Source organism: Melospiza melodia, chromosome 30 (genome assembly GCF_035770615.1).
Source record: "Melospiza melodia melodia isolate bMelMel2 chromosome 30, bMelMel2.pri, whole genome shotgun sequence".
NCBI lineage: Eukaryota > Metazoa > Chordata > Aves > Passeriformes > Passerellidae > Melospiza > Melospiza melodia.
Window position 1 is genome coordinate 2,130,688 of NC_086223.1, and position 23,199 is coordinate 2,153,886.

At 43.2% G+C, this 23,199-nt stretch overlaps 1 protein-coding gene across 7 annotated transcripts in view; it reads right to left on the reverse strand.

Moving 5' to 3' along the window:
* Positions 1-23,199, reverse strand: part of IKZF3 (IKAROS family zinc finger 3) — a 36,251-nt gene that overhangs the window by 2,709 nt on the left and 10,343 nt on the right. For 2 of the 7 annotated variants that reach the window (XM_063178849.1, XM_063178848.1), the window contains exons 4-7: positions 13,488-13,748; positions 12,648-12,815; positions 11,563-11,679; positions 4,823-4,939 (exon numbers count right to left, since the gene is read on the reverse strand). In XM_063178849.1, the coding sequence (XP_063034919.1) occupies positions 4,823-4,939; positions 11,563-11,679; positions 12,648-12,815; positions 13,488-13,748 (663 nt within the window). Of the gene's footprint in view, positions 1-4,822; positions 4,940-11,562; positions 11,680-12,647; positions 12,816-13,487; positions 13,749-23,199 lie in introns of those variants that run through there. The other 5 variants (XM_063178851.1, XM_063178850.1, XM_063178852.1 and 2 more) reach the window with 5 other exon arrangements.

Consider the following 23,199-nt stretch of genomic DNA (forward strand, 5'->3'; position numbering starts at 1 on the left):
TTTTTAGAACAGGGGTTCAGGGGGCAAGATGGAGGAATCTGGGTGTGTCCAGCCTTTCTCCTCCTTCTTCTTGGCCTCCATCTTCTGCTGTGATGTTGGCACTTTTGGATTGGTTTAGAGTGGAAGCTCACTGTCTAACATAGGTGATAGGAATTGGGAAGTAATTATAAATAATGTACACATAGTTTTTAGTATAAAAAGATAATGCCAGTGTGCCTCTGCCTGATCTCTGAATGGACCTCGGCAAGTTAAGAGAAAGAATTTTATAGATAAGAAACAATAAACAACCTTGAGAACAAGAACTGAAGAGCTCTGACTCCTTCTTTGACAGCCAGGCTGGGAAAAGAGACTTTCTAACACATCTTGGGGTCGCTCTGAGCAGCAGAAGTCCCAAGAGGTAAAGAGCTGTTTAAACCCTGTGATGACTTTTCTAAAGGGCAGAAATCTCTGGGAATGGGGCATGATATGTTCTCTGCTGAAAGAGGCTGTTCTTAGACACAAGCAGCTTTTGGGTGGGGTATTTGGTTTTTTCATATTTTTTTAAATCTCAGGCTTAGAAGCAAACCAGTCTAATAGAGGAGGTGGTGAGGGAACTTTCTGAGATTCATCTTTGACAAGTCCTTGGACACTGAAGTCAGTTTTCCCCACTGTCCTTTGACAACTACAGCTTCCTCTGCACCACACCTGGCTTCTTGGATCTCTACACAGGTATTCAGGTAATCCAATACTGGCAGATAAAAATATAGATATAAACATCCTGCAGTTAGGGTCAGGGTTAGTGGGGAAAAATTTTTTTTTCCTCTGGATGTGCTGGGGCTTGGAAAGTTCTGGACTGGACAGAAATGGAGGAGAGTGCACCTGAAATTCTGCTCACACCTCTCTGAGCAGCACAGAACTCCTGTTCTCTGTGGCAGCTGCAAGGAGGAAACAAACTGCACCCCAAAAACACTAAAGACATTTTGGAGGTGAATGTCTAGAAATAAGTAACTGAATTCTGTGGTTAATAAAAGCATAAACTTGTTCATAGCTTAAAAAAAAATACAAAAGAAAAAAAAAAAAAGAGCAGATGAAAGGTTTCACATGCAAGTGACTCGCAAACATTAAATCCACGAATCTCTTGGTTACGGTAACTCGAGTGGTGCAGATGTTTATCAGTCACCTGTCAACACCCTGACTCAATGTGTATGAAACTCTGGGGTTTCACTGCAGAGGCAGAAAACCAGGAGCTCACGTTTCTTTTCTAAAACACTCCAAAAGGTTAAAGAACCACAAGAGTGCAACTGCTCCCAGCCCGCAGCACCACTCGCCGTCCAGCTTCACACGGAGGGAAAAAAATGCTGCAGTATTTTTGGGTGACTCATAAAACTAGCTCCAGGCAAGTGAAAGATGTGAATAAATTGGGATTTAAGTAGAAAAAAAAATAACAATAAAGGCAAAAAGAGGCAAAAATCCGTAAAAATTTTGGTGTTAAGAGTCACTGTTGTGGAGTAAAATAAAGAAACTTGATGTATGATCATAGGATCATAGGATTGAGTCCAACTCCTGAATGATCACTGAGGGTCTCACAGTGATTCCACTGTCCCGGTGGATTTTAAAGTCCCCTAGAAAAAGGCTCTGAAGCAGGACCTGGTTCAGAGGTGAAGAGTCAAATGCAGGGTCTGGTGGTCCCTGCCCTTGTGTGGGACTTGTAGTGGTGCACACGAGGCAGCTGTGGGGATGGAAATGTGAAAAATAAAGTGGGAGAGACTCCTGGTGCTTGTCTGAATCTCTGCAGAGCCCTCCAATTATAATAAAGGGGTTTTTCTTCCTATCAATAGACTTCATTCAGAGAAACGAGACAAACAAAGATGCCTTGTTAGTGTAAATCCCTGTCCCTGCTTCCTGACTAAATGAGACATCAGCACTCATTCCCAGATTTCCCAAAGGATCCCTGCACTGGCCTGGCGGATCTGAGCTGTGACAGGGACAGGGCAGAAAGGCACAGGAGTCAGAGCAAGGTCGGGCAGCCTGCTCCTGGAAACATCCTTCCCAGGGGGGAATGTTTGCGCATGTAATTTAACAAGAAAAATCACCCAAGTCCTAGAAAAACAGCAAGTTCCAAAAATGGGTTATTTTGTGCTTTTAGGTGATCTGTGATGGGTTCTCAGCTTCTCCACACAATCACCTGTGTGTGCAGTGCCAGTTCATGCCACCCAGCATTAGCACAAATCCCAGAGGATCTGGGCCATACAGGAACTCTTTGGCTCACAGAGGAAACCCCAAACCCACTTGTTCTTCACGTGAGGCTTATGCTGAGGGGGTGCATCCTGCTGCATACATGTTTCATAAAATACATAAAGGTCAAACTGCTGGCGATTGCACAATGAGAGAGCTGAAAAATGCTAAATTAGAGGAAGCTAAAGGATTACAAACCCATTTGCATTAATATTGCTTTTTGAACCATAGCAAGACATGTAAGGGCCAAGCCCCAGAGGTCCAGTTTCAATCCTGAGCACCAAAGACACTCACATGGAGTGTGCTGGTCTGGCTGTGCAGTGAGGTGACCTTTAGAAAGCCACACTAATGTAAAATAAATAAATAAATGAGACCAGTTTTCAGAGATGAAAGCCCAGTGCTACCCACCAAACCCACTAAGAGCTCCATTACCTTCAAAAGCTGAGTTGGTTTCCTGTGTGGATGCATCCATCTGGACAGCTTTACCTGGATGGATCCATTTGCACAGCTTTACCTGGATAAATCCAGCTGTGCAGCTTTACCTGGATGCATCTATCTACACAGCTTTACCTGGATGGATCCAGCTGCTCATCTTTACCTGGTTGGATCCATCTGCTCATCTTTACCTGGATGGATCCAGCTGCTCATCTTTACCTGGATTGATCCATCTGCTCATCTTTACCTGGATGGATCCAGCTGCTCATCTTTACCTGGATGGATCCATCTGCTCATCTTTACCTGGATGGATCCAGCTGCTCAGCTTTACCTGGATGGATCCAGCTGCTCATCTTTACCTGGATGGATCCAGCTGCTCAGCTTTACCTGGATGGATCCAGCTGCTCACCAGCTGCATCCAGGTAAAGATGAGCAGCTGGATCCATCCATCTGCACAGCTTTACCTGGATAGATCCAGCTGCTCATCTTTACCTGGATGGATCCATCTGCTCATCTTTACCTGGATGGATCCATCTGCACAGCTTTACCTGGATTGATCCAGCTGCTCATCTTTACCTGGTTGGATCCATCTTCTCACTTTTACCTGGATGGATCCATCTGCTCATCTTTACCTGGATGGATCCATCTGCTCATCTTTACCTGGATGGATCCATCTGCTCGTCTTTACCTGGATGGATCCATCTGCTCATCTTTACCTGGATGGATCCATCTGCTCGTCTTTACCTGGATGGATCCATCTGCTCAGCTTTACCTGGATGGATCCAGCTGCACAGCTTTACCTGGATGGATCCATCTGCTCATCTTTACCTGGATGGATCCATCTGCTCAGCTTTACCGGGATGGATCCAGCTGCACAGCTTTACCTGGATGGATCCATCTGCACAGCTTTACCTGGATTGATCCATCTGCTCATCTTTACCTGGATGGATCCATCTTCTCACTTTTACCTGGATGGATCCATCTGCTCGTCTTTACCTGGATTGATCCATCTGCTCATCTTTACCTGGATGGATCCATCTTCTCACTTTTACCTGGATGGATCCATCTGCTCGTCTTTACCTGGATGGATCCAGCTGCTCGTCTTTACCTGGATGGATCCAGCTGCACAGCTTTACCTGGATGGATCCATCTGCTCACCTTTCCCTGCATGGATCCATCTGTGCACTTTTGGATCCATCTGCTCACATTTCCCTGGACAGATCCATCTGCTCACCTTTCCCTGGATGCATCCAGCTGCTCACCTCTACCTGCAGCTGCTGCCCCTGTGCTGGGGGTTTGGCTGCAGCAGCCCTGCCTGCCCTCCCAGCCCACTCCTCTCCCACATGAGCCCCACTCAGAGGGTGAACTTTATATTGGGCCATAAAAAGAAAAAAAACCCAAACACTTTTTACCTTATGTAACCCTTCAAAGAGCACAAATAAGGCTTCATCAGCACCAATATTATATAACTGCTGACTAAGGGTTTTCCTTAGGACACAGGACTGGATTTTATTTTCTTTAAAGGCAGGTTGATGAAATAAGACTGGCCAAGAGGGTCAGGTGTTTGCTGAAACCCAGAACCTGCCCAACTAGTATTTAAAATTCCCAAATGCAAAAGTCTGATCATGTTCAATTAAATGCAAAGAAAATACCATGGAAACATCTGCTTGCTTAAATTACCACAAGAAAGGATTTGATATTTTTTAATCATACACAAATTTAGTAGAATGACTAAGAGAAATCCAATACATTTCTGCCTTTAGGCCTTATTTCACACATGAATACTGCAGGAATCTTCAGCTCCTGCTAAGAAAACATTAACCTTCCTATTCTTTGCTTGTTCTAGATCCTTGAAGAAAACATTTCAAATACGTAGGTACAAAAATGGCACGTGGAAGCTCATAAAACATATTTATAAATCTATATAAAGACACAAGGCACAACAGTAGCTTCCACCCAGTTTAAGCAGCCAACAGAATAAATTCTTTTTTATTTTAATCAACCCCTTACAACAAATTGCTAAAACCCCATCACAAAAATCAGCGTTGCTTAATTTTTTTGTATTAGATGCTAAGCTTGAGCAGGATATTTAAAAGAAGCAGAGGCATTGTACTGTTTGTTACCAACCCATACGTATTTAACTGTTGCAGATGAAAAGGGGTTTTGTTCTTACCAATAAATTTCTGAGGCATTGAGCTTTTTCTCTTTGCCACGTTGCTCGCTAGCCTGTCCAGCACAAGGGCTCTTTCAGTCCCCATCTCTGCCTTGATGTGCCTTGCCTCCACGCTGGCTACGTTGGAAAATGTGAAAAAGAAGGGGAAAAAAAGAGAAAAAATAAAAAAAACCAAACACGTAGGTGAAAAGGAAAAAAAAAAAGAGATAAAAAAAAGGAAGAGCTGACTGGTTTAATCTCCAATCGGCCACATAACTGGAGGAAACAGTTTGGAGATGAAATGCAAAGCTGGCTTTGCTTTTTCTGTCATTCCTGCTCTCTGGGCACCCGCTGTGGTCAGTGGCAGCACAGCCCCGAGCTGACTCAGGGGGGAGCACAAACCAGAACTGTCGTCAGCGAGAGGAAGTGCATGAACTGGCTGGAAGGTTGGTTAAATTGCAGATGGAGACAGAAGCTCTGCTGGCCTTTCTTTTTTATTCTGAGTAAGGCTGGGTGACACCTGCACACTCAGTGCTTCGAGCTGCAGGAGGAGACACTCAGTGTTCTTGCTTAACTTTTCAGATATCAGTCAGAGATGTCTTAACGAATCACTAAGAAACTTGTATGATATGTATCAGTGTTCCAGTAAAATAAAAGCAATAAAGCCTTTGAAAATTCAAAATTTCTGACTCTTTTTCCCCCAGGTGTTTCTGTCACTTAATATTTTTTTTCCTAAATGCAACAGCTAAAATTAACTGTGAATGTTTCCTCTGTGTTTTAAAGCTTGTTACAACTTCCAATTTCTAATTTTTGGATAAGTACCTGTGCCCTGTGATGACTCCCTTGAGATTAGGCCAATTAAGGCTCTTCCCATTTTCCAGAGCTCTCCTCAGCTGTGCTAAGCAGTGCCCAGCCCTGCAGAGAGGCTGTGCTTGCTCTCAGCTCCTGGAGGCTGCAGGGGCCTTGAGCTGGAGAGCTGCCACCTCATATCGCTACTACCACACTAATACTGATCGTAACTGCTGTGGCTTCCCCCCCAAACCCTGCTCAAACCTCAACAACACCCATCTGGACTGCTGCTTTTATGTTAAAAATTATAACGAAGAGTAAATTCATTGCTAAAAGTACCCTTGGCAGGAATAACTGTGGTGAGAACTGGACACATCTTAAAGGATTGTCCAAGTCTGTAGGAGGTGGGATCTGCAAGGTGAGGACACGATTGTTCTGTGTTTTAAAGCTTGTTACAACCTCCCAAATTTCTGATTTTTGGAAAAGTGCCTGTGCCCTGTGATGACTCCCTTGGGATCAGGCCAATTAAGGCTCTTCCCATTTTCCACAGCACCCAGTGAGGGGTGATTGACTTTCCCAAGGTGCTATAAAATGCTGGATCTCACTGTGAAAGAGTCCTGGTTGCTGTGTTACCATACATACACCAACAAATCTAAATATAGAATCATGGAAACATGGAATGATTTTAGTTGGGAAGGGCCTTGAAGATCATGGCATGGTCATGGGCACCCTCCATTATCCCAGGTTCCTCCAAGCCTTGTCCAACCTGGTGCTGGATATTTCCAGGGACAGTCACAGCTTCTCTGGGCAACCTGTGCCAGGGCCTCACCATCCTCCCAGGAAGAATTTCTTCCTCACATCCCATCCAACCCTGCCCTCTGGCCGTCTAAAACTATTGTCCCTTCTCCTGTCACTCTCTGACTAATATAAAATCCTTCTGCCTCCTTTTTATAACCCCCTTAAGGCACTGGTAGGCCAAAATGAGGCCTCCCTGAATACCTGAAGCATAACCTAAGTAAGAGACAAGCAGTGCCAGAGGAAAGTGATAGGAACACTTTGATATTTCCTGCTAAACACAGATTTATTGAGTATTGACTTAATTTTCTGTTTGCCCAAGTGCTGAAAGTGCAGCTTCATCCTTCCCAGGCCTGTGCAGCCTTTCCCTGAGCGTTTCAGTCTGTCCTCTGTACCTGTTTGTCAGTGCTGCTCCTGATAACAGGAGTTTCAGTCAGCACAAACCATGACTCACCAAACCTCAGCCAGAACTATTTGTTCATGTTTGTTCAGCAGTTTGAAAACATCAAGTGTTTCAGAGGTGCTCGGTGCTGCAAATATGAGTCAGGGAGGATGGGATAACAGGGCCTGGCTCTGCTTGGTCACAGTCCTGGAACCTTGGGATGTACGTGACAGCCAGGCCTGAGCAGGGCATGGAGTGCCTTGGAGGTAATAACACACTGCTCTTCTAGTCTCAGTTTTATTCTAAATTAATCCAGTGTCTTTGGAGGTTCTCATAAATGTATTCATCCCTGCTCCCAGCATAAAATACCCAAATGCACAAAGTGAGACAAAACACCAGGTTAAGGTGACACTCTGAGGGGAAGGAAGAGAGGTAGAGTGTAATCACCTGCTTGGGTTTGGTCTTGAAAATTATAGGGTTTTTAATTTCAGGACTTCAGTTTAATTCTCATGCTCCAAAGCCTGGAATATGCAGCTTTATATTAACTTTAGATGACTGTAGTCCAAGGTTTGAACTACCCCCAAACCCAAAGCCTCATAATCTTGGCTGGATCATTGCACAAGTCATAACAGCAGTAATCTAAATTTTAAAAACCCCAACAAATGATGTACTCAAAAATGTATTTTTTTTTCTTTGCAAAGAAAAAAGAAAGAAAACACAATTCACCCATATCATAAAAGCAGCTCCCTGATCCCTTCTTTGGTTTTATGATTTTATTGTTCTAGCTCCTCTTTTCCTCACTCTTTACCTCCAGGAGCTGCACTCTGAGGACCCATGTGCTGCTGTAGTAAAGCTTTAATTCCACATTTTCAGGGTGTTTTTCCTCATCCTCAGAGCTGCTCTCAGCCCTCCCAGCCCTAGGAGCACACTGGAAGCTGCACGTAGCACATCAGGGGTGACTTGTCAACATTATTTATGTGCCACCAAGGGAACTTTAATTGTTAAATTAATGTCAGGAGGGCAGATGAGGGCTTCCTGCAGGAATAACAGAGCTTTTCCTCAGAGGAGATCTGCAGAGACAGCAACTATTGACCTACATAACATGCTCTGGGACTTCTGTAGAATCAATCTTGCAGGTTCATGGTTCTCTGCTCTTTTATTTTAATGCTGAGGGTCTTTGCCTTCACATTAGGATTTTTGACTCCTTGCTACTAGTTATTTTTTCCTAAAGAAAAAATAATCTTTATTTATGGGCCACAAAAGGTCTTTGATGACATTTCCACAATCTGGCCTTAGGGAAACAATGTCTGCTCCCAGTAAGATGAAGGTGGTTATTCAGGTTCTCATTCACAACACTGCTCTCTCTACCCAGAAAATTATCTCATCCAACTTTTTCTTCTGGATCACATCTTAAACAGTACAAGAATAATATTTAGCATTTAGGAAAAAGTTTTTTAATCACTCCAGATTCTCTAAAGGCTTCTCAAATATAGAGAAGTAATCACACCCTGTGTCCCACTTCAATTCTCCTCCCTCTGGATGATTCCATGCACATGGTGATTTAAATAAGTAATTATCTCACTGTAACATGGATCTAAAAATAAAATTCAGGCTGGACTACAGAAATGGTCAAGTGCTTTGCTCAAAATCACAGTGAGAAAAAAACAAATAGAGAAAATCCAGACTTCCAAAGCACTGAAGAGCAGCCTGGAATCTTGGGTTATCCTGCAAGATCAGGGCTCTGATGGCTCAACTGCAGGGCCAGAAAGCAAAATAAAAAGTCTCTGAGGATGCTGAAAGGAACTCTGCAGCTGAAATAAATCCCTTTCTTGGTCAGATCTGGTCAGTGGCTCTGGAATTACATGGCAAGTTGAGCTCCTAAGCATGGAATTTTCTATGGTGTAAAGATGGGGTTGATCTCACCACTTTGACAGCTGGGAGCTCCTCTCCTGCTCAGCCAGCACCAGGGCTGAGGATGTTTGATTTTTACCCCTGACCCTCCTGAGAGGTCTCCACGCTGCTCCCAGTGCTGCTGCCTGCCTCAGTGTACATTTCAGGTGTAATCCTGCACTTCCAGAGGATCATGTTCCTGCCACTGTGAATTATCCATGAGGAAGGACTCTTCAGGCTGTCCTGTGGGTGCTGGGTGAGGAGCCACCTCTCCAAAGGTGCTGTCCCTTGGCCATCATGGGTTCACTGAGTGCTTTGGGTTGGGAGGAACCTTAAGGATCACCTTGTACCACCTCCCTGCCATGGACAGGGACACTTTCCTCTAGCCCAAGTTGTTCCAAGCCTTGTCCAACCTGGCTTTGAACACTTCCAGAGATGGGACATCCATCTCTGGGCCACCATGTCACCCTGCAGCTGGAGAGAGAGCAGCTGCTGTCCCAGCCCCAAGCTCACACCAGCACTCACCCTGCACTGAGCTGTTCCCATAGTGTGGTTTCTGCCACACCAACCAATGTGAGCAGAATTTTTAGAATGTGCAGCTAATGTTAGCAAAGCCCTCAAGCACAAAGCTGAAATTAGAGGCATTGTTTCCTGTAGCATCTCTGTGTGGTCACTCAAGAAGGGAGAGTGGAACGGAGTTGGGTGATTGTGCAATGAGAAAAATGTGAGAGAGATGTTATCAGGGACAATGCTCCAACTATATTACATGAAACTTCTCTTTTAGAAATATTTCCACATTTAGAACATGCAAGCATGGCACTGAAAAGCAAATAGAATGGTTATTACCATCCTGATGTTTTAAAATATTTTAATAATTAGGAATGGTGGCATGAAGAGCACTTTTGTGTCTAAAGATGGCTCCATGTGAGAATTATAGAATTGTGGAATGGTTTGAATTGGAAGAGACCTTAAAGGTCATCCAGTTCCACCCTCCTGCCATGAACAGGGACACCTTCCACCAGACCTGGTTGAGAAGCTTGAGGGGAATTCAGAAAAACACCAGAATTCAAAGAGATGCAGAGAAGTAAGGAAAAGATCAGTAATGGAAAGAGGATGTTTACTGGAAACAAATGCAAAATGCTAAACTTAGGGGGAAAAAACAATGAAACACAGCAAATGACCTCCTGAGAGTCTTTCCAGCTTTCCCTCTCCCTGGTTCTGCCACCCAACATCCTGTTGATACCAGAGAATTAGATGGAGTTCTCATTTTTCATAAAATTTCCTAAGACCACTGCAGTATGTGTAAGGGTGTAAAGTCTCCAAGGCAGGGGAGCAGCCCCCTCTTGGCACTCTGGGAATTTCCATTCCCTATGATCAGTTCAGGCTCCCTGCAGTGTTGCAGCAAGAACTGCACCACAGGCTTGGGGTAAGGGGGGAATGTTGCTATTCTGAAATGCATCTCAACCTGCAGCAGCTCTCATGTTTTCCATTTTCACAGCTGGACACTTTGGGTGATGGCCATGATGAGTGTACTGTAACACAAACCACAGTTACAATGTGTAAGGGTTCTCACCAAACCCAGAACTTGCTGATGAGCTGATTACCAGTAACTTTTACAAATACTCTAAGGAATATGTCACTTGCTGACAAGAAGAGAGCCCCCTCAAAACTATGAAACTCTTAAAAACCTCTATGAAACACTTGGGTAAATCATGGTTCTCTGGGAGGTTTCCTGCATGTGTCACAAAGCCTGAAACACCAACCTACACTCTCTGCACAGTGTAGGGATTCCTGTACCCAAGATTTTTATCACATACCAGTGGCTCTTCACACTGATTTTCAGGCCTAGCTTGTGATGATTCCTGCAGAATTTTGTCCTTTCTGTGGTTGATAGAGTTATTAGGAGGAAATTCCTCCCTGTGAGGGTGGTGAGGCCCTGGCACAGGTTGCCCAGAGAAGTTGTGGCTGCCCTGGAATTGTCCAAGGCCAGGTTGGACAAGGCTTGAAGCAACCTGGGTTAGTGGATGGTGTCTCTCCCTATGGCAATGGATGATCTTCAAGGTCCTTTCCAACCCTCTGTGATTCCATGTTTCCATTATTTGGTGTTTTTTTCAAGGCTGTATAGCAAAAGTTGGGAGCCTGAGTTCTGAAACTGTGACCTCAGCTCTTCTTAGATCAGTCACGAGGTTTTCTGGGAGGTCACAGCCACTCCTTGACTCTGAATGGAAGAGCAATTTTTTCCTGACTTACTGGTGTGCTGTGAGATCCAAATCACACAGTTCATTTTAGGATTTGAGCAGTTCAGGTGAAGCAAGGACAAAGATTATGGTGATTACTTTTCACCAAAGTATTTTGGAACTGCAGCACTGAGACTGCAAAATGGAAAATAAGAAAAAAACATGTTTTGATACATTTCATCTTTTCCAAAGGCAGCTCTATATTCAAAGCAGCCTCTCACTCTCTCCTAAGCTGATCTGTCAGTGATTTTTGGGATACCAGTCTCTTTGTATGCCCTAGATCCAAGTCACTAAAACTGCTGCAAATTCTAACAGAAAAGGAACCGTCAAACACGTGGTTGTCAACAACTCATCCTGTAAAATGAGCCACATAACAACATTAATGTAGGAATAATTTAACTCACTGAGCAACACCTCCAGAAATGCTGGGTACAAAGTATTTTAGATGTTTTTACACAAATTAACACTTAAAGAAAAAGTGATTAAAGTAAAAGCGCCTGAGGGCTATGATGAACCCGCCCCTTTAGAACATTACAGCCCCTCAGGTTACTGAAAAGGAGTGTAGGAAAAGCTGTTCTCAGGCTGTGGGTTAACAGCTCACCAGATGATCTTTTATAAGCCCTGTAATGCACTGAAACCCCAAAACCACTGCAATGTGATAAACTCACCAGCCTCACACATGCCAGCGTTCTGCAGGTAAGTCCGGCACCGCTCCTTGTGCTCCTCCAACGAGCTCCTCTGCTTGTAGCTCCTTCCACAAAACTCACATTTATATGGCTTCTCCACTAGAAAAAGGAACAATAAAAGAATTAAAATAACCACAAGAGACCACTAAAACACTGTCTTGCTTGAAGCACGGTGCAGATGGGGGACAGCACTACGCTGCTGGTCTTGATTAAATCAGAATCTCATTTATCCTTGGCAGATAAGATAATTTTAAACTTTGATTCTTTGTGAGGTTGAACTTTTTTTCTGTACAGTGCAGTGCAGAGATAACACCTATAATTTAGAATCAATGTTTTCTTTGTGAGCCCATGTAGAACAGAGGATAAAGACAAATTCAAGGGCAAACACAGCCTGGCTCCTGCAGAACTGGGATCGAGTTATACCTGACTTGAACTAGCTAAGAACTCGAACTAGCTAAGATCGAGTTATACCTGACTTGAAATCCAAGTCACCTCAGCTCTGTGCCTCCATTTCCCCATTTGTAATATGGACAGAACACCCTACCAAGCTTAAGAAGAAACATCTTGAGCATTTTAAGAGATTCAGATGAAAGGCACTACACCACAGTGAGGTGGCAACAGTCATCTGCCTGCAATTATGCTCCTGGGATTTTCCTTGCAGCTCAGAATGGGACAGGAGGAAATCCCAGCAAAGCACATCTCACACTCTCCTCAAGTTCAGAGCTTGCTGGCACAGCCAGCTGCACTCATATGAAAATGAGCTGACAAGGTGGTGATGGGTTAAAGGTTGGACTTGATGATCTTGGAGGTCTTTTCCAACCAAAACAATTCTGTGAAAACACCATGGAGTTATTTGTGCAAGCAGGTTTGTGGGCTGTGACACGGCTCCCGTGGCCCCTCTCTCTGCACCAAGAGCAGAGCCAGTTCCAGAAACACCAGTGAGTGGTCACTGCTCTGCGTTGAGCCTCTCACAGGCTGAGCAAACCTTGCTGTCTGTCTTTTCCACACCGAGTGTCCCAGTGACACACATCCAAACCACATGGAGTGAAGCCTGTGAAGTCACTTACCAGAATGTGTCCTTAAGTGACCCGTAAGCGCATCCCTCCTCTGGCAGGCATAACTGCACAGGTGACACTTAAAAGGTTTTTCCCCTGTGTGTAGTTTAATGTGGCGGAGGAGGTTTCCCTTCTGAGTAAAGGAAGCTCCGCACTGATTACACTGGAATGGCCGTTCACCTTAAAATGACATACAGAAAAGGACATTTATTGGTTACGTGGGTATCATGCTGTCCTCTGCCATTTTGGAAGAGGAAAGAATGAGATATTGGATTGATTGCTTTCTATAGAAACACACAGAGTGTGGCTTCAGTGGGAGGGAGGTGCGGCTCTGGTGTCAGAGCTGCTCGTAGCATATGTAGGACTATGGAAAGCACTGCACAGTTCTTCCATGGAAAGAAGCGCTCTGGAGGAGGCTGATTCCAACAAGCCAGCAATTTTTAGAAGGAAAAAAAAGTCTTATCTTACTGCAGGCTGAAACTTAAGATGCTCATTGGTTTGTTGCCAAAGTATGGCACAGAGAGAAATTTATATACAGACTGAAAATGGCAGCACAAAACCAAATTAACTTTTGCTTTGTGCCAGAAATACTGCATTACATAGTGCCTTTCATCCAAAATTCTTAAAATGCCTCACCAACTTGCTTTTAATACTATTCAATCCTGATAAGAAGAAAGGTGGGTAAAGTGAGGCACAGAACAGTGAGTAACTTGATAAAGATCACATGTGGCGTCAAGGACGGAACAAGGAAACCCTGATTTTGGTATTCTTTTTAAAAATAACCAATCTAGATTATCAATTATCTTATTTTTAGTACTCCAGCTCTTACAAGAACAACAGAGGGATATTTACCAGTGTGGCTACGCTTATGAACCATCAAGACATTGAGGCTAATGCAGGCTAATCCACAGATATCACAATTCATCTTTCCACTAGCTGGCCTGACGTTGTCATATGAACCCGAGTGTCTTTCCAGTTTAATGCTCTCATATTCGTTATATTCTCTGGGATATGTGTAAGGCAGTTCAGATTCTTCCAGGTTTTCCATTGGCTCGGAATTTAAAGCACTCTCCTCTCTTTCACTGTATTCACCTTTCACTTTAATCACATCATCTGCAGGTAAAACAAAGCACAGGAGTGAAAAAAGGCTAATCTTATCCACCTTAGGGAAAAAAATGCACTAAAGATTATAGAAAACAACAGTATCAGTCTTCCTAAAAGTTTTATTGAAATATGCAGATGAAGAAATGAAGTTGAGATGTGGAACTTCACCGGGCATGGACACTTACAGTGAGATAACTCTTGAAAGCAATTAACCTGCTTGGTAATTATCTTTGAGAATTTCCTTCTACATATTATGAATGTATAAGACAGTACAAACATATCCTGAAATTACTAGCCAGGATTCAAAAAAAACCACTTTTTCACACCACTCACAAGTATGATTTTTATAGAAATCAGCATTTCAGGTTGCTTCTGTAAATTGGTAACACAGGAAGACACAAATTAAATAAGTAATTATATCTTAAAACTTATACCTTCTTGTGGAACCTCTGGTGCTTAGAACAAGCCTAGGAAATATGTCTGATTAGTGCAGGACTCCCACCTCTCCCATGGGATAGATTCTCACTAGTTAAGCCTAACCAATAATCCAAATTTTCACTTGCAAATCACAGTTTTTATCCATAGCTCTCAGATGTGTGAGGAGCAGTTGATAATCTTGATTTACAATGTGAGTAAAACTAGCAGAGAGAGGTTAAGGGTTTCCTGATAAGTAAATGTATCCCAGAAATGCCAAAAGATTTTCCTGATTTTGTGAGGATGTGGCAAAGAACCTGACAAGTCCTGAAGATCAGCATCCATGGCTTTCAAACGGGTTCCTGGACCTGTAGCTAGTCCAGAGGAATCCAAAGGCATGGCCTAAATGAATGCAGCTCCATGACAAGGGTGGATGTAACAGGCAGCTAATGATTTACTAAAGAGTGAAAATGCAAGCAAATTGGTCACACTGTATAAACAACTGGTGACTCCCAGCTTAGGGTGCTGAATTTCCTTTCCATAATTAACTCCAACAATACCAGCACTTCCATTAAAATCATTAATAACTGCCAGGACAGCTTTTTTCTGCTTAAAGCTGGCTGAGAAAGTTGGGGCAGCCTGGAGAAGAGTTGTGTGGAGACCTCACAGCACCTTCCAGTGTCTGAAGGGGTCACAAGAGAGACAGAGAGGGACAATTCATCATGAGCTGGAGTGACAGGAGAAGAGGGAATGGCTTTAGGCTGAAAAAGGGAAAAATTGTGTTGGATATTTGGGAGAAACCCCTCCCTTGTGAGGGTGAGGAGGCCCTGGCACAGAGAAGATGTGGCTGCCTCATCCCTGGCAGTGTCCAAGACCAGGTTGGATGGGGCTTGGACCAACCTGGGAGAGTGGAAAATGTCCCTTCCCAAGGCAGAGGGTGGGACTGGATGAGCTTTAAGGTCCTTCCAACCCAAACCATGGTTCTCTGACAAGAGACAGACGAAGGTTGGAACTCAAGTTGTGCCTCAAGCTACCGAGTGAAGAGGAGCACCACGAGACGCAGCACATGGCTTCCTGTTTGAGCCTTGTTCTCTGGCCACCTGCTCCTCCCTCCAGCCCAGGATTAGACAGTTCAATCTGGCACTGAATCACTTGTCCCTTCTCCAAAGTACAGAACATGAACTGCTGAATATGTATTAGCTCTGGTTCTGAGTAATAAACCACATCAAATGCCGAGAACAAGCAATGGGTGGCAGTGAAAATGAGGTGACGACATAAAAGCAACGCTGAAAAACAAAGATCTGGCAACCTAGAATTTCATGAAATCAACATTTTCAGCTACATTTTAGGAGGAAAATCACTCCTCTGTCCTAATTGATTGTATTAAGTTCTGCCAGTCTGTCTGACTTTGGGCTGAGCTGGGGGAAATTAGGTGGGTGATGGTTTCTTTCTCCTAAACAAGAACCCACACTATTGTGGAAAACTCTGAGATCCCTCTCGTGCTCTCCTTGGATGGGGATATTGATGGAAGAAGGATTTTCTCCCATTCTGTGTGGTTTTATCCCCTATTCTGGAAAATATTTGGATTTTGCTGGTGGGATTTGCTGCCCCAGTCCTGGATGAGCTCAGATGGGTTCAGGAGTTTTCTCAGTGGGTCACAGGGAGCTCCAGATTCACCCAAAAATGGGCAGGTTTTCTTTGTGGATCCTTCAGTCCCAGCTCTGCTTCACATCCCACAGATTCCTGCTCCCACAAAAACAGAACTTCCTCTGCAGGTGCCTTCTGCTGCCAACTCCATGTCCAAGGGTGTGAGGGTGATCTTGTTATCAAGATTCTTTCAAAATTAGTTTATACAACCATTTCCATTTTCCAAGGAAAAATGATTGCCAGTTGCTGAAAGGAGATTTCAACACCCATCCCTTTCCCAGGAGGCAAAAAGGAAACAAAAGAAGATTTTTTGGTTGGTTGGTTGGTTGGTTGGTTGGTTGGTTGGTTTTTTTTCCCTCTCAAAAGGAGGCTGTTCCAAAATAATTTGCTACATCCTGCCCAGCATGGTAAAAGGAAGTACCCAGTGCAGCTGCACCTTGTTGGTGCTTTCAGAAACAATTTCAATTCCCACTTTCTACTCAACGTCTCACCTTTCGTCTGCATCTCACGCAGTTTTCAGCAGTGGAGGCCAAGCTGTGACCTCCAACAGAGGCTTCTGTGCTGTTTGCTTCTCTTTCTCACCACAGTGCTTGGCTCACAGCTCCAGAGCTGTGCCAGGGCCTGTGTGGCACAGTGTGGGCACTGGTTTGAGCCGCCCATGGCACATCCTTGGGGACTGGTGCAAACTGGGAGAATCTTCTTATGATTCCACCGTGGAAAATAATCACCCCTGCAGTTTCCACACTGCACATAAGGCTTGTGTTTCCTTGTAGTAACAGAGGAGGATGCACCTGAGTTTTGATCAAGGCTTTTCCATCACTGCCTCTGCTAAAAACAGGGGCTGTTTCAGCTGTTCATGTCATCCAAAGTTCAAGAGTTTTCCTGTAGATATTTGAAGGATTTCCACGGGAAAATTCACCTTCTGATGATTGGCATGAAGAAAAGACACAAGAGAATGGACTTTTTAAACCCAAATATGAATTGGAAGAGTTGGGATTTTTTCACCCGTGATGGTTTAGAGGCTGCTTCACCTGCTGACAGCCAGACAGGAGGCAGCTTAAGTACAAAGCAGTCTGAGGAAAAGATGGCTTGGTATAGGCTGTACTAAAATTAACCAAGAGATTGCAGAGTCTGGAGTCACCAGATTACTTTTTCAGCCCAGACTTTTCTCTGCACTGGCATGCACAGGGAATACCATGTGATCAGGAGATTGGCAGATGTGTGGAAGGTTTGTATCTGTCACTTAAAAATCATATCAACATATTTTATTAGATCAGGGAGTTTCCAGACTGGTCTGCCTTAATCAAGAGGAAGGAAGCTGTGACTTCATGTAGAATAGGGAAATTTAACTGAGGAAAAACACAATTATCCCTAAAAACACTAACAAAGTTCCCACAGTGGAAAAAAAAAGTGCTATCATCTCTTCTATTAGGCAAGTATGGAGGTTGTAAGAGAATAAAAAAGCATTCATAGAGTCCAAGCCAGGGAACTATTTTTCTTGAGGCAGTTCATGGAGTTAATATACACTGAGGGAAAAAAAAAGCTGCAGCTTTTACAGAACAAAGTGCTGGTGTGATGCGTTAAGGCTGATGCACATGGTTTCATTTCCTGGGGAGATGATTACAAGATGAAAGACATACTCCAGAGTAATATTTTTGTTTCACCTGAAACATTGTAAAAACAATGGGTTCTGGAAAAAATCCAAAATAAAGCTGCGGTGGCAACTTCAGACTGAGTCACCACCCAAACAGAGCTTGTGTGTGCTCTATAAAATGATAGAATCACAAAGGGTTTGTGTTGGAAGGACATTAAAGCTCATCCAGTCCCACCCCCTGCCCTGGGCAGGGACACTTTCCACTCTCCCAGGTTGGTCCAAGCCCCATCCAGCCTGGCCTTGGACACTCCCAGGGATGGGGCAGCCACAGCTGCTCTGTGCCAGGGCCTCCCCACCCTCACAGGGAGGGATTCTCCCAAATATCCAACACAAATTTTCCCTTTTTTAGCTTAAAGCCATTCCCCCCTGTCCTGTCACTCCTGTTTCTGAAGCAGAGCCCCTCTCTGCTTTCTTTTAGGTTCCTTCAGATAATGGATGGCTGCTCTGACATCTCCATGCAATTCTTCTTCTCCAGGTTGAAAACGCAGAAATAAAAAAGTCAAGAGAGCCAAATAATGAGGGCAAGTTGGAGGTTTCTGAATCTTAGCTGTTCTCTCTAGGAGGAAGTTTCAGTAGGAAAACCCCCCAAATTCTCCATTTAATCTGAGACTCTGGCATCAAATCCAGGGAGAAAACCTAAGTTTTGTCCTGTTGTTAAGCAAAGTTTACCAGGAGCGATGGGAAAAGCGCAAGGAATAAAAGCCAGAAGCCATTAAAGACAACGGCAGGAAAGGGTGATGTAGCTCAAGTGTTTTACAAGGAGTGGGGTCATAATCGTGAAATCCTCAGCACATGCAAAAAGTCAACTGGGTAACAAAGAAACTTAATCATCTTAATGTGGCATTTTAATGATGCTGCTGATTTGCTGTGCCAATTCAGAGATAATGAGCCCCTAATGCTACAGATGTTCAGCCAGACTAAAGGAAAAGAAAAAAAAAAAAAGGAAAAAGGAAAGCTTTTCTTGTATGCCATTTCCTAACTATCCAATTAAACAAATTGTGAAAGCATATAAATAGTTTACCAGGTTTTGACAGCTGTTAATGGGATTCAGATGCTGAGGAACAAGAAGGGAGTCGATATTGGAGGGTTCTTGTGACTACCTGGGTTTGACAGGTATTAACTGATGATTCATCACTGTTATCCCCACAAAACCCTACAGACACATGCCAGAGCTGCTCCCCTCCCAGAATGAGAGATTCAGACAGTGGTGAAGCTGAAAAAGTGAGTGGAGTTTCCAGATTCAAGGCAGAATCCTGCATGTTTGTGAGAAACACCTCAGCAGTGGAATCAACACACTGGCGGCAAAGATAAGTCATGAATAAAAAATTTCCATTATCCTTGTTGAATAAAGAGAGTAGTGCATCCCATAAAAATTATAAACCAGGGGAAAATAATTAAAATAAACTATGCCATGCCTAAGTTTTTTTTTTCCTCAAACAAGAAGGAAACAATTACATGTATATACTGAGAATTTGGAGATTGTAACTAATGGGAAATTATAAAATGTGAAATGACACAATAGCAACATGAGTTTGTTTTTGTTTTTTTTTTAATGAGGCAACACTATTTGAGTTAAGACAATTTTTCTCCATGTTTTTCTTCTACCCCATTGCAGATATCCATCTAGGGAAGGGAAAAGATTTCAAGTCTTTTTGGCCCACCCTGGTTTGTTTTGCCTCTTACTCCAGCCTGGGCTCCCTTTTTCCCAACAGCTGCTATGAGATCATTGTTTGCCAACAAAGAAAGAGCAATCACCTCAGAGCAGAATTAACTTGCAGCCAGACAGCAGAGAGAACCACCCCAACCAGGACATGGTGACAAGAAATGCCCTTGCAGGGTGCAGACTCTGGGCCTGTCCCATTCCTCAGGTCCTTTTTTGTCTCACTACAGGCCAAAGCGAGACTTCTGCACACTAAAAGTCCCAAATATTGTATTTATTACTAGGAAATATTGGCTTTGGGTTTATTTTATCTTTGTGCCTTTTAGTATTTTCTTGGTACTGTTGTTCAATAGTCACTTCAATACAAAAAAAAAAATAGTACTTATTTTGTTTAGATGCTTTATAAGGCAGATGTGAGGGGTAATTCCTAAATGACCCAGTGCAGAATGCACCTGGTGGAAATTTCACTTCTAAATATAGGAGAGAAACTTTCATCATTCCCCTTTGTGGAGTGCAGGCTCAATGGTAATGAGTCTCCTTGGTTTTATTGTGACTTGAAACAAAAATAGAAACAAATCAAATTGAAATGCAGCACTGAGAATTGGAAAGAAAATAAAAAAAATCAGCCAGGCATCATTTTCCAAGTGCTCAGATGTGTATTTTCTACTTCATTAATATCAGTGCCTCTTTATCATTAAAGCATAGTGTAATTTATCTAGTTGTACAATTAATTGCAAAATAACAGCTACCAAACAACACACATCATTTCCAAGCTCATGTGAATCAGGAAACTTGAATTATGTAACTGGTTCTTCAAGCATCTTACTTAAAACAATGATTTTTCTTATAAATATTAATATTCCTGTGGAAATCTATGATTTCACACACAGTATTTCCCTTCTATTGTAATTTCTGCCTAATCATACTCCAGTATTTTCTAGGATTTTCATTCAAAAGGTTTCCAAATTATGTTGAAGTTATACTAACAGAAATAGAGGTAAAGGAGAAATAGTCCCCAAAACTGAGTGTTCCCAAAGCTGGAGTAAAACAAGACAAACTGCATAGCAACACTGAGCAGTGCTGAGTTTAGAGAAGGAAATGGAATTTAACTTCATTTAACTGCATTTAAATGCTCTTAACTGAAACTACAAACAGAATTTGGGGAGGCAGAATGACCTTCCCTGGGACAAATTGGACTAGGGGCTGGAAAACCATAGCTAGTGTATGCTGAAACTACTGTGGGGTTGTATTTTGGTTGTTTAATTTTAAAAGTGGCAATAATTTGCCATTTTTACTCAACTTTCTACACCCCCAGTGCTGGAGGGGAGTACAGAGGGAATGCTATCCCACATCCTCAGGCCTGCAGGGCCCAGGTTTTCCAACACCTGTCCCAGATGAAATTTATTTTAATTTTGACACCTGTTAACGTTATCCTTTCAGATTTGAATATCTTTTAAGTCTCCCTCTTACAAAAAAAAAAAAAAAAACACAGAAAAAGATGAAACTGCACAAGCTCTTCCCTTCCTTTGCCGTTAAGATACCATCAACCAGAGAAAACATTTCTAAAATGACAATTCCTGAAGTCCAGCAAGGCTGATACAATCACAACCGTTAAATCAGACTTCAATGAGACAGTTAATCAGAGAACATCTGGACCCAACAGTCAGACTGAGAAAGGCCACATGTTAAATTCAGATAATCACTGGCATTACTTATATCAAGGGACCAATCACTAATGCGACCACTCAGGCACAGTCGGCTCTGGTCAACTGTGCTTCAAATGAACTTCAAACCTGAGAAATTCAATGTATCATTTCATTTAATCTTTGTAAATTCATCTCCCAGGAGCCTTCCTGACAATGCAATATATTCTTGTGATAAAAATTAAATATGGAGAGAAAATAAGATAAAATATCATGAAGAACACGGAAATCTGTGATAAATACCTGAGGAATTTTAACAAATATAGGCTGAAGGCAGGAGCTTGGTTCAGATGGTCTTGAAGACCTTGAACTGATTTGATTGAACTATAAAAAAATTCCAGTAGCAAATAATCTTGACTTGAATTTTAGATTACACCTGTGTTGTCTCCTATTTGAGGTTCTTTAATCAAATATTTGTAGTTTACTTTAAGCACAGCCTTGTAGAGAGATGAATGCATCCGCTTTGTGTTCCCTTAGTAACACTGATCTTACAGCTCTTACAGCTGCAAGAACTTACAGCTTTTTCCCATCCTAAACGTTCCCAGGAGTCTGCACAACAAATCCAGCCCTCCCTGGAAGAGCAGGATTGCTCAAAATGCTGGTTGGGTGTTGAAATTCAGGACATTCCTCTGGCTGTCCTTGATTGTCCAAACCCCTGCCAGGGGGCTCAGAGACCCTGGCACAGATCCCTGTGGTCTTAATTGTGACCCATGGAAAAAATTACCAACCTTATATGAAGATCTACAAGCCATGACAGTTTAAGTAGAATGATAGTGAATTTATCACCAGGTGAAAAAAAGATTTTTTGGGGTTTTTAGAACGGGGGTTCAGGGGGCAAGATGGAAGAATCTGGGCGTGTCCAGCCTTTCTCCTTCTTCTTCTTCTTGGCCTCCATCTTCTGCTGTGATGTTGGCACTTTTAGATTGGTTTAGAGTAGAAGCTCACTGTCTAACATAGGTGATAGGTATTGGGAAGTTATTGTAAATACTGTATACATAGTTTTTAGTATAAAAAGATAACACCGCCCTGGGGCAGGCAGAGTGCCTGGGACTGTCTTGCTGAGCGAACCTCGGCTGGACAGGAGAAAGAATTTTATACATAAGAAACAATAAACAACCTTGAGACAGAGAAATGAGGAGCTCTGACTCCTTCTTCGAGCGCTGGGCTGGGAAAAGAGACTTTTAAAGATTTCTCGTGGTCACTGTGAGCAGCAGAGACTCTGGAGCACCTGCAGCTCCCGGAGCCGATCCTGAGGTGGAGCTCCTGCACCAGGAGAGCAGGAGAGGAGCTGCACGCACGGCAGGTGAGCGCAGCCACACGCTGCTCCTCGGGAGTACAACCAGCCCAGCTCCCAGTTTATGAATTCCCAAAGCTCCCGCAGAGCAGAAGGAAATAAAGCCGGAACAAGAAGTGGAGAGATGCAGCGCTGAGGACACGGCAAATCCCCAGGTGAAACAGGCGCTGAGCACCCGCTGCAAACTCTGCGCAGCTCAGTTAAAAGAACCATCAATTCCAATGCTCAGGGAACTATTTGTGTATTTTAGTAAAGTTTTGGCTCTTGTGGATCTGTTTCCCTTTCTCGAAACTTTTTCAGTAGCACAAACAGTGAACCTGTCCCTTCAACTCATTTTGTGCCAAGTGAACAGCCTGGTTTGGGGGCAAAATGTGACTCATCCCCATTAACTGATTTCCTTTTCACTAATCTGTATTTCCAAAAATAGATTATTTCCTACAATAACATGTCATTTGAGTTCCCAGAGCCATTTTCTGCATCTTCACTTATTTTCTGCTGGGGGGAGTGGGGAGGGATCACAACTCATCAGTCTTGGACTAGATTTTATTGCAATGCCAAAGGAATGAATATTTCTCTCACCTTTAATTTCAGGGAATTATTTTGTATGGATCCAAGATACACATTGTAGAACAAGTGGGAAAAAATGGAATTTAAAAAGTTATGGAATGCAGGCGGTCGTCTATTGATTAGCTGTGCACCCATTCTCTTTCCAGCCCTTGTTCTGTCTCAAAGCTTCCACTGGGAGTCAGGATATCTCACAAGTAAATTCTATTTTCTAATCACTATAATGGGTTAATTAGAACGAGAAATAGCCGCACTTCCTGATTATCTGCAGGCAATCAGAGTATCCGAGTGTCTGTGTCAGTGCTGAGTGCTCAGGATAGTCCAGCTGATGTCAATCATTTACAGGCTGGGTGACACCACCGCCCCGTTGATGTCACCGAGCGTGCCTGGCAGCATTCCTGCCGCTGACGGCACAGTCTGAAGAGTTCAAACAAAGTCAAGAGGATCGTTTGTTGATAAGGAAAACGCGGCTTTCAGTCCCAGTAGAGCCCCTAGAGAAGCCTGACCCGTTCAGCACAGGCTCC